Source organism: Protopterus annectens, chromosome 12.part0 (genome assembly GCF_019279795.1).
Source record: "Protopterus annectens isolate FY-2018-M chromosome 12.part0, PAN1.0, whole genome shotgun sequence".
Lineage (NCBI taxonomy): Eukaryota > Metazoa > Chordata > Ceratodontiformes > Protopteridae > Protopterus > Protopterus annectens.
The window spans coordinates 601,700,451-601,712,534 of record NC_056746.1 but is presented as its reverse complement, the minus strand read 5'-3'; the positions used below and the strand labels follow the sequence as shown (position 1 = coordinate 601,712,534).

General features: G+C 33.7%; 1 protein-coding gene across 1 annotated transcript in view; it reads right to left on the bottom strand.

Annotated features, from left to right (window-relative positions):
• Positions 1 to 1,350: 1,350 nt before the first annotated feature.
• LOC122816738 (mucin-4-like) overlaps positions 1,351 to 12,084 on the bottom strand; it is a 544,109-nt gene continuing 533,375 nt past the window's right edge. The window contains exon 33 of the mRNA XM_044089732.1: positions 1,351 to 1,610. Coding sequence (XP_043945667.1) covers positions 1,507 to 1,610 — 104 coding nt within the window. The 3' untranslated portion in view covers positions 1,351 to 1,506. The remainder of the gene's footprint in view (positions 1,611 to 12,084) is intronic.

Below are 12,084 nucleotides of genomic sequence, written 5' to 3'. Positions count from 1 at the left end.
GGAAGGTCTAACACATACAATTGCTTGGTGCCAAAGCCATGTCTTAAGACTTGTTGCCAAGGCTAACACCCCCAACCTTAGCTCCCCTCCGAAAAACAAAAAAAAAGACATAGTCAAGCTAAAAATGTGGAGATAAGAAGGCTGCTGAATAAATTTGTCTTGTTTTACAGAGGAAAAAACAAGGGCTTTGATGGAAAAGGAAGATATGGAAACTATGCAGAGAAATGTATAGTGAATCTATTATAAAGGCATATTTACCATATTTGTAGGTAAACAGTTCTGATGGATGAAAAATCATATATCAAGGATGTTTGACAGATTTGACAGTAGCACTTGACTGGTTAATAGATATGCTCATGGAGTTTGCAGGTAGAGGAGTTTCTTTATTGGTGTGGAAAAATTATATATTGTACTTTCTGATCCCCAAGTGTCTTTTTTTCGAACATTTCCATCTACATTTATATGCCAACTACTTCTTTATATCTGGACAAGTTATATTTTATAAAATGAAGGTCCATTCCAAAGCCTGGAACTGTATATACAAGAGAATGAGAAAATCAGCATCTCCGTTATACAAGAGATGTGCAATCAGATATTCTCTGTTCTTTGTAGTACCGCAAATGTTAGGCATCTAAAAGGGTAGAGAAGGACTTATCTGATAACTTTACAATGGGCAGAAGCAGAGACATAGATAATGTGAGTGTTCATAGAGATTGTAGACACTGTACATTTATTAAACAAATTTAGCTATTCACATAGTAGCTATATAAGTTAGACACTTTCCTAGCTAAAATATATCAAAGTCTAAATGGCAACTGGCATTTCTTCTGAATTTATAGTCTCCATACTAGTATAACTTACTTTATCTTACCTTAGATCTAGGTTACAGTCTGACCCCAGCAGAATTGTAAGGCAATAATAAGGAAAGGCACTACAAAAGTATGGGTTTAGTGTATATCCAGGTGTTGTCACTGGCACTGAAATTATATGTGGAAACCAGGTGGTTTAAAATAACTATGTTATAGCAAGTGTATATATGATTAAGTAAAGTATTATGCCTACTGGTTTTGCATTTTTATTTATTTATTCATTTATTTAAATGTTAGTTATGGAAAATATTATATGTGGTAGTAGCCGCCACAACTTGCATTTCTGGAATTCATTTACATCCTGTAAGACCATAGTGTTATTTTCCATTAATGAGTCTGAAATACTTGGAGGTTAAATATTTTGAAGTACACTAGCAGAACTTCTAAGTTTCAAACCATGTTCCAACTTCATAGCTCATCATCTGCTTATTATTGTTTCCTGCTATAAAATATTTGTTTTAAAACAATGCAAAAATGTTTTTAGCAAGACACACTTTATTTAAATATAATACATGATGTATTGTACTACAGTAAGTTATTATATTAATTTATTATGCAACTCAACACAATTTACACATTTTGATTATAATGACATCAAAGATGGACAAATATTACAATACAATCCACTATTACAATTCTAAAAACATGCCATAAGGAAAACGTGCGTCAAGGAGAGTAATAGAATACTCAATACATTTTGAGAAAATCTGTAACAAGTTGATGCACCAGCCTGGGGTGGTTCTGAAAGAAATTAAGATAAACAGTAATTAATTAGCTAACAGTCATTCAAACAATGATAATTCCACAATTTATTTAATTTTTCTAATGAGAGACAGTGAACTTAACCTAATGTTCATTGTAACTGTATTTTTCTTTATTTTAAAACAAACCTTCATTAATTAGTTGCATTGCACTTGAGCACCTTGCTGAATATTTTCATTTTCAAACTGACAGAAGGAAGAAAGTATTTTTTTTCCTTCTGAATGCAAATCAGCATTAATCTGAATGTCAAAGCAAAATATATATGAAACATAACTGACTATTTGCATCATGGATACACTGAATTTAGGGGTGAGGGAAGCAAATTATGCCTGCCTGAGAGTTTGCTGTCACTCATGATTAGGCTACGACTTAACAACTGCCTGTTTTAAGTCAGGGGGCTAAGAATTAACTGCCATCTATTACAAGGCACACAATTTCTCTGATGCATTTACACTCAAAGGGATACAATGGTATTTCCTTAAGGGCTCTTGCAATAGGTTTATACTAGTTGTTCATTTGACATGAATTACTCCACTGCCTTTGTGAGTTCTGCAGGTTATGTTGACCTTAATTTTCACAGCCACAGCAGTTGTATATAGACAATTATAGTTGGCTGCTTGATATAGATCTGATGCCTGAGTCTATATTTTATGTGATAAGCGAAGAAACCAATATTAGACATTCAGGGATATGGGAGCCCTCATATGATAGGTAGACTCAAAAATCAAGTGTTACAGTGGTATACCAAGTTAACTCAACGTGTCACTCCTTTACCATAGCACAATCTGAATAGAGATACAAGAGCACATCACACTTGCTGTCCTCTGTGAAGATATGAGCAGCAGACCATGACATTACAGCTCAGATATGTATGAAAACATGATTATGTACCTGGCAGTTACGTGTAACCCTTCTGGGCTATTTACTGCATTTTTCAGTAGTAAAGGGAATGCATTAAGCTGGCCACTATGATAAGCATTGGTTCATGAATCATTTCTACCTTCTGACTTTAAAAAAGAGAAAAAAATGTTGGCCTTTCCAGAAAGGTTTTACTTTCTGAAATTAAAAACCTATGATTACACATATTCAGTGATCATGACTGTTCCTTTCTTCTACTGGATCTCATTAGTTGGGCTGTTTTAGGCATATGAGGAATGTTGATTCTACCTGTTTCAGGTATATGATGAATATTGGCTCTACCTGTTTAGGTATATGATGAATGCTGGTTCTCATTGTTTCAGGTATATGATGAATGCTGGTTCTCACTATTTTAGGTATATGATGAATGTTGTTTCTCACTGTTTTAGGTATATGATGAATGTTTGTTCTACCTGTTTTAGGTATAGGATGAATGTTGGTTCTACCTGTTTTAGGTATAAGATGAATGCTGGTTCTCACTGTTTTAGGTATATGATGAATGTTGATTCTCACTGTTTTAGGTATATGATGAATGTTGGTTCTCACTGTTTTAGTTATATGATGAATGTTGGTTCTCATTGTTTCAGGTATATGGTGAATGTTGGTTCTACCTGTTTTAGGTATATGATGAATGTTGGTTCTCACTGTTTTAGTTATATGATGAATGTTGGTTCTCACTGTTTTAGGTATATGATGAATGTTGGTTCTCACTGTTTTAGTTATATGATGAATGTTGGTTCTCACTGTTTTAGGTATATGAGGAATGTTGGTTCTCACTGTTTTAGGTATATGATGAATGTTGGTTCTCACTGTTTTAGGTATATGATGAATGTTGGTTCTCACTGTTTTAGGTATATGATGAATGTTGGTTCTCACTGTTTTAGGTATATGAGGAATGTTGGTTCTCACTGTTTTAGGTATATGATGAATGTTGGTTCTCACTGTTTTAGGTATATGATGAATGTTGGTTCTCACTGTTTTAGGTATATGATGAATGTTGGTTCTCACTGTTTTAGGTATATGATGAATGTTGGTTCTCACTGTTTTAGGTATATGATGAATGTTGGTTCTCATTGTTTCAGGTATATGATGAATGTTGGTTCTACATGTTTTAGGTATATGATGAATGTTGGTTCTCATTGTTTTAGGTATATGATGAATGTTGGTTCTACCTGTTTCAGGTATATGATGAATATTGGCTCTACCTGTTTAGGTATATGATGAATGCTGGTTCTCATTGTTTCAGGTATATGATGAATGTTGGTTCTACCTGTTTTAGGTATATGATGAATGTTGGTTCTACCTGTTTTAGGAATATGATGAATGCTGGTTCTCACTGTTTTAGGTATATGATGAATGTTGGTTTTCACTGTTTTAGGCATATGATGAATGCTGGTTCTCACTATTTTAGGTATATGATGAATGTTGTTTCTCACTGTTTTAGGTATATGATGAATGTTGGTACTACCTGTTTGAGGTATATGATGAATGTTGGTTCTCCCCGTTTTAGGTATATGATGAATGTTGGTTCTCATTGTTTCAGGTATATGATGAATGTTGGTTCTACCTGTTTAGGTATATGATGAATGTTGGTTCTACCTGTTTTAGGTATATGATGAATGTTGGTTCTCACTGTTTTAGGTATATGATGAATGTTGGTTTTCACTGTTTTAGGTATATGATGAATGCTGGTTCTCACTATTTTAGGTATATGATGAATGTTGTTTCTCACAGTTTTAGGTATATGATGAATGTTGGTTCTACCTGTTTTAGGTATAGGATGAATGTTGGTTCTACCTGTTTTAGGTATAAGATGAATGCTGGTTCTCAATGTTTTAGGTATATGATGAATGTTGGTTCACACTGTTTTAGGTATATGATGAATGTTGGTTCTCACTGTTTTAGTTATATGATGAATGTTAGTTCTCACTGTTTTAGGTATATGATGAACGTTGGTTCTCACTGTTTTAGGTATATGATGAATGCTGGTTTTCACTGTTTTAGGTATATGATGAATGTTGGTACTACCTGTTTGAGGTATATGATGAAAGTTAGTTCTCACCGTTTTAGGTATATGATGAATGTTGGTTCTCATTGTTTCAGGTATATGATGAATATTGGTTCTACCGGTTTTAGGTATATGATGAATGTTGGTTCTCATTGTTTTAGGTATATGATGAATGTTGGTTCTACCTATTTCAGGTATATGATGAATATTGGCTCTAAATGTTTAGGTATATGATGAATGTTGGTTCTCATTGTTTCAGGTATATGATGAATGTTGGTTCTACCTGTTTTAGGTATATGATGAATGTTGGTTCTCACTGTTTTAGGTATATGATGAATGTTGGTTCTACCTGTTTTAGGTATATGATGAATGTTGGTTCTCACTGTTTTAGGTATATGATGAATGTTGGTTCTCACTGTTTTAGGTATATGATGAATGCTGGTTCTCACTATTTTAGGTATATGATGAATGTTGTTTCTCACTGTTTTAGGTATATGATGAATGTTGGTTCTACCTGTTTTAGGTATAGGATGAATGTTGGTTCTACCTGTTTTAGGTATAAGATGAATGCTGGTTCTCACTGTTTTAGGTATATGAAGAATGTTGGTTCTCACTGTTTTAGGTATATGATGAATGTTGGTTCTCACTGTTTTAGTTATATGATGAATGTTGGTTCTCACTGTTTTAGGTATATGATGAATGTTGGTTCTCACTGTTTTAGGTATATGATGAATGTTGGTTCTCACTGTTTTAGGTATATGATGAATGCTGGTTCTCACTGTTTTAGGTATATGAGGAATGTTGGTTCTCACTGTTTTAGGTATATTATGAATGTTGGTTCTCACTGTTTTCGGCATATGATGAATGCTGGTTCTCACTGTTTTAGATATATGATGAATGTTGGTACTACCTGTTTGAGGTATATGATGAATGTTGGTTCTCACCGTTTTAGGTATATGATGAATGTTGGTTCTCATTGTTTCAGGTATATGATGAATGTTGGTTCTACCTGTTTTAGGTATATGATGAATGTTGGTTCTCATTGTTTTAGGTATATGATGAATATTGGTTCTACCTGTTTCAGGTATATGATGAATATTGGCTCTACCTGTTTAGGTATATGATGAATGCTGGTTCTCATTGTTTCAGGCATATGATGAATGTTGGTTCTACCTGTTTTAGGTATATGATGAATGTTGGTTCTACCTGTTTTAGGTATAAGATGAATGCTGGTTCTCACTGTTTTAGGTATATGATGAATGTTGGTTCTCACTGTTTTAGGTATATGATGAATGTTGGTTCTCACTGTTTTAGGTATATGATGAATGTTGGTTCTCACTGTTTTAGGTAAATGATGAATGTTGGTTCTCACTGTTTTAGGTATATGATGAATGCTGGTTCTCACTGTTTTAGGTATATGAGGAATGTTGGTTTTCACTGTTTTAGGTATATGATGAATGCAGGTTCTCACTATTTTAGGTATATGATGAATGTTTTTTTTCACTGTTTTATATGATGAATGTTGGTTCTACCTGTTTTAGGTATATGATGAATGTTGGTTCTACCTGTTTTAGGTATAAGATGAATGCTGGTTCTCACTGTTTTAGGTATATGATGAATGTTGGTTCTCACTGTTTTAGGTATATGATGAATGTTGGTTCTCACTGTTTTAGGTATATGATGAATGTTGGTTCTCACTGTTTTAGGTATATGATGAATGCTGGTTCTCACTATTTTAGGTATATGATGAATGCTGTTTCTCACTGTTTTAGGTATATGATGAATGTTTGTTCTACCTGTTAGAGGTATATGATGAATGTTGGTACTACCTGTTTCAGGTATATGATGAATGTTGGTTCTCACCGTTTTAGGTATATGATGAATGTTGGTTCTCATTGTTTCAGGTATATGATGAATGTTGGTTCTACCTGTTTTAGGTATATGATGAATGTTGGTTCTCATTGTTTTAGGTATATGATGAATATTGGTTCTACCTGTTTCAGGTATATGATGAATATTGGCTCTACCTGTTTAGGTATATGATGAATGCTGGTTCTCATTGTTTCAGGTATATGATGAAAGTTGGCTCTACCTGTTTTAGGTATATGATGAATGTTGGTTCTCACTGTTTCAGGTATATGATGAATGTTGGTTCTACCTGTTTTAGGTATATGATGAATGTTGGTTCTCACTGTTTTAGGTATATGATGAATGTTGTTTTTCACTGTTTTAGGTATATGATGAATGCTGGTTCTCACTATTTTAGGTATATGATGAATGTTGTTTCTCACTGCTTTAGGTTTATGATGAATGTTTGTTCTACCTGTTTTAGGTATAGGATGAATGTTGGTTCTACCTGTTTTAGGTATAAGATGAATGCTGGTTCTCACTGTTTTAGGTATATGATGAATGTTGGTTCTCACTGTTTTAGGTATATGATGAATATTGCTTCTCATTGTTTTAGGTATGTGATGAATGGTTGTTCTCATTGTTTTAGGTATATGATGAATGCTGGTTCTCACTGTTTTAGGTATATGAGGAATGTTGGTTCTCACTGTTTTAGGTATATGATGAATGTTGGTTCTCACTGTTTTAGGTATATGATGAATGTTGGTTCTCACTGTTTTAGGTATATGATGAATGTTGGTACTACCTGTTTGAGGTATATGATGAATGTTGGTTCTCACCGTTTTAGGTATATGATGAATGTTGGTTCTTATTGTTTCAGGTATTTGATGAATGTTGGTTCTACCTGTTTCCGGTATATAATGAATATTGGCTCTACCTGTTTAGGTATAAGATGAATGTTGGTTCTCACTGTTTTAGGTATATGATGAATGTTGATTCTACCTGTTTTATGTATATGATGAATATTGGTTCTCACTGTTTTAGGTATAAGATGAATGTTGGTTCTCACTGGATATATGATGAATGTTGGTTCTGCCTTAGGTATATGATGAATGTTGGTTCTCACTGTTTTAGGTATATGATGAACATTGGTTCTCACTGTTTTAGGCATATGAGGAATGTTGGTTCTCACTGTTTTAAGTATTGATGAATGTTGGTTCTCACTGTTTTAGGTATATGATGAATGTTGGTTCTGCCTGTTTTAGGTATATGATGAATGTTGGTTCTCACTGTTTTAGGTATATGAAGAATGTTGGTTCTACCTGTTTTAGGTACATGATGAATGTTGCTTCTACCTGTTTTAGGTATATGATGAATGTTGATTCTCACTGTTTTAGGTATAGGATGAATGTTGGTTCTGCCTGCCTTAGGTATATGATGAATGTTGGTTCTCACTTTTTTAGGTATATGAGGAATGTTAGTTCTCACTGTTTTAGGTATATGATGAATGTTGGTACTACCTGTTTGAGGTATATGATGAATGTTGGTTCTCACCGTTTTAGGTATATGATGAATGTTGGTTCTCATTGTTTCAGGTATTTGATGAATGTTGGTTCTACCTGTTTTAGGTATATGATGAATGTTGGTTCTCATTGTTTTAGGTATATGATGAATGTTGGTTCTACCTGTTTCAGGTATATAATGAATATTGGCTCTACCTGTTTAGGTATAAGATGAATGTTGGTTCTCACTGTTTTAGGTATATGATGAATGTTGGTTCTACCTGTTTTAGGTATATGATGAATATTGGTTCTCACTGTTTTAGGTATAAGATGAATGTTGGTTCTCACTGGATATATGATGAATCTTGGTTCTGCCTTAGGTATATGATGAATGTTGGTTCTCACTGTTTTAGGTATATGATGAATGTTGGTTCTCACTGTTTTAGGCATATGAGGAATGTTGGTTCTCACTGTTTTAAGTATATGATGAATGTTGGTTCTCACTGTTTTAGGTATATGATGAATGTTGGTTCTACCTGTTTTAGGTATATGATGAATGTTGGTTCTCACTGTTTTAGGTATATGAAGAATGTTGGTTCTACCTGTTTTAGGTACATGATGAATGTTGCTTCTACCTGTTTTAGGTATATGATGAATGTTGGTTCTCACTGTTTTAGGTATAGGATGAATGTTGGTTCTACCTGCCTTAGGTATATGATGAATGTTGGTTCTCACTGTTTTAGGTATATGAGAAATGTTGGTTCTCACTGTTTTAGGTATAAGATGAATGTTGGTTCTCACTGTTTTAGGTATATGATGAATGTTGGTTCTACCTGTTTTAGGTATATGATGAATGTTGGTTCTACCTGTTTTAGGTATATGATGAATGTTGGTTCTCACTGTTTTAGGTATAAGATGAATGTTGGTTCTCACTGTTTTAGGTATATGATGAATTTTGGTTCTCACTGTTTTAGGTATATGATGAATGTTGGTTCTCACTGTTTTAGGTATATGATGAATGTTGGTTCTACCTGTTTTAGGTATATGATGAATGTGGGTTCTACCTGTTCTCTGTATATGATGAATGTTGGTTCTCACTGTTTTAGGTATTAGATGAATGTTGGTTCTCACTGTTTTAGGTATAAGATGAATGTTAGTTCGCATGGTTTTAGGTATATGATGAATCTTGGTTCTACCTGTTTTAGGTATATGATGAATGTTGGTTCTCACTGTTTTAGGTATAAGATGAATGTTGGTTCTCACTGTTTTAGGTATATGAGGAATGTTGGTTCTCACTGTTTTAGGTATATGATGAATGTTGGTTCTCACTGTTTTAGGTATATGATGAATGTTGGTTCTCACTGTTTTAGGTATAAGATGAATGTTGGTTCTCACTGTTTTAGGTATATGATGAATGTTGGTTCTCACTGTTTTAGGTATAAGATGAATGTTGGTTCTCACTGTTTTAGGTATATGATGAATGCTGGTTCTCGCTGTTTTAGGTATAAGATGAATTTTGGTTCTTACTGTTTTAGGTATATGATGAATGTTGGTTCTACTTGTTTGAGGTATATGATGAATGTTGCTTCAAACTGTTTTAGGTATATGATGAATGTTGGTTCTACCTGTTTTAGGTATATGAATGTTGGTTCTCACTGTTTTAGGTATATGTGGAATGTTGGTTCTCACTGTTTTATTTATATGATGAATGTTGGTTCTACCTGTTTTAGGTATATGATGAATGTTGGTTCTCACTGTTTTAGGTATTGGATGAAAGTTGGTTCTCACTGTTTTAGGTATATGATGAATTTTGGCTTTCACTGTTTTAGTTATATGATGAATGTTGGTTCGCACTGTTTTAGGTATATGATGAATATTGGTTCTCACTGTTTTAGGTATATGATGAATGTTGGTTCTCATTGTTTTAGGTATATGATGAATGTTGGTTCTCACTGTTTTAGGTATATGATGAATGTTGGTTCTCACTGTTTTAGGTATATGATGAATGTTGGTTCTCACTGTTTTAGGTATATGATGAATGTTGGTTCTCACTGTTTTAGGTATATGATGAATGTTGGTTCTCACTGTTTTAGGTATATGATGAATGTTGGTTCTTATTATTTCAGGTATTTGATGAATGTTGGTTCTACCTGTTTTAGGTATATGATGAATGTTGGTTCTCATTGTTTTAGGTATATGATGAATGTTGGTTCTACCTGTTTCAGGTATATAATGAATATTGGCTCTACCTGTTTAGGTATAAGATGAATGTTGGTTCTCACTGTTTTAGGTATATGATGAATGTTGGTTCTACCTGTTTTAGGTATATGATGAATGTTGGTTCTCACTGTTTTAGGTATACGATGAATGTTGGTTCTCACTGTTTTAGGTACATGATGAATCTTGGTTCTACCTGTTTTAGGTAGATGATGAATGTTGGTTCTCACTGTTTTAGGTATATGATGAATGTTGGTTCTCACTGTTTTAGGTATATGAGGAATGTTGGTTCTCACTGTTTTAGGTATATGATGAATGTTGGTTCTCACTGTTTTAGGTATATGAGGAATATTGGTTCTCTCTGTTTTAGGTATATGATGAATGTTGGTTCTCACTGTTTAGGTATAGGATGAATGTTGGCTCTACCTGTTTTAAGTATATGATGAATGTTGGTTCTACCTGTTTTAGGTATATGATAAAAGTTGGTTCTCAAAGTTTTAGGTATAGGATGAATGTTGGTTCTACCTGTTTTAGGTATATGGTGAATCTTGGTTCTCACTGTTTTAGGTATATGAGAAATGTTGGTTCTCACTGTTTTAGGTATAAGATGTATGTTGGTTCCCACTGTTTTAGGTATATGATGAATGTTGGTTCTACCTGTTTTAGGTATATGATGAATGTGGGTTCTACCTGTTCTCTGTATATGATGAATGTTGGTTCTCACTGTTTTAGGTATATGAGGAATGTTAGTTCTCACTGTTTTAGGTATATGAGGAATGTTAGTTCTCACTGTTTTAGGTATTAGATGAATGTTGGTTCTCACTGTTTTAGGTATATGATGAATTTTGGTTCTACCTGTTTTAGTTATATGATGAATATTGGTTCTCACTGTTTTAGGTATAAGATGAATGTCGGTTCGCATGGTTTTAGGTATATGATGAATCTTGGTTCTACCTGTTTTAGGTATATGATAAATGTTGGTTCTCACTGTTTTAGGTATATGATGAATGTTGGTTTTCACTGTTTTAGGTGTATGAGGAATGTTGGTTCTCACTGTTTTAGGTATATGATGAATGTTGGTTCTCACTGTTTTAGGTATATGATGAGTGTTGGTTCTCACTGTTTTAGGCATAAGATGAATGTTGGTTCTCACTGTTTTAAGCAGATGAGGAATGTTGGTTCTCACTGTTTTTAGGTATAAGATGAATGTTGGTTCTCACTGTTTTAGGTATATGATGAATGCTGGTTCTCACTGTTTAGGTATAGGATGAATGTTGGTTCTTACTGTTTTAGGTATATGATGAATGTTGGTTCTACTTGTTTGAGGTATATGATGAATGTTGGTTCAAACTGTTTTAGGTATATGAATGTTGGTTCTCACTGTTTTAGGTATATGTGGAATGTTGGTTCTCACTGTTTTATTTATATGATGAATGTTGGTTCTACCTGTTTTAGGTATATGATGAATGTTGGTTCTCACTGTTTTAGGTATGGGATGAAAGTTGGTTCTACCTGTTTTAGGTATATGATTAATGTTGGTTCTCACTGTTTTAGGTATATGAGGAATGTTGGTTCTCTGTTTTAGGTATAAGATTAATGTTGTTTCTCACTGTTTTAGGTATGTGATGAATATTGGTTCTAGCTGTTTTAGGTATATGATGAATGTTGGTTCTCACTGTTTTAGGTATATGAAGAATGTTGGTTCTACCTGTTTTAGGTACATGATGAATGTTGGTTCTCACTGTTTTAGGTATAGGATGAATGTTGGTTCTACCTGCCTTAGGTATATGATGAATGTTGGTTCTCACTGTTTTAGGTATATGAGAAATGTTGGTTCTCACTGTTTTAGGTATAAGATGTATGTTGGTTCCCACTGTTTTAGGTATATGATGAATGTTGGTTCTACCTGTTTTAGGTATATGATGAATGTGGGTTCTACCTGTTCTCTGTATATGATGTA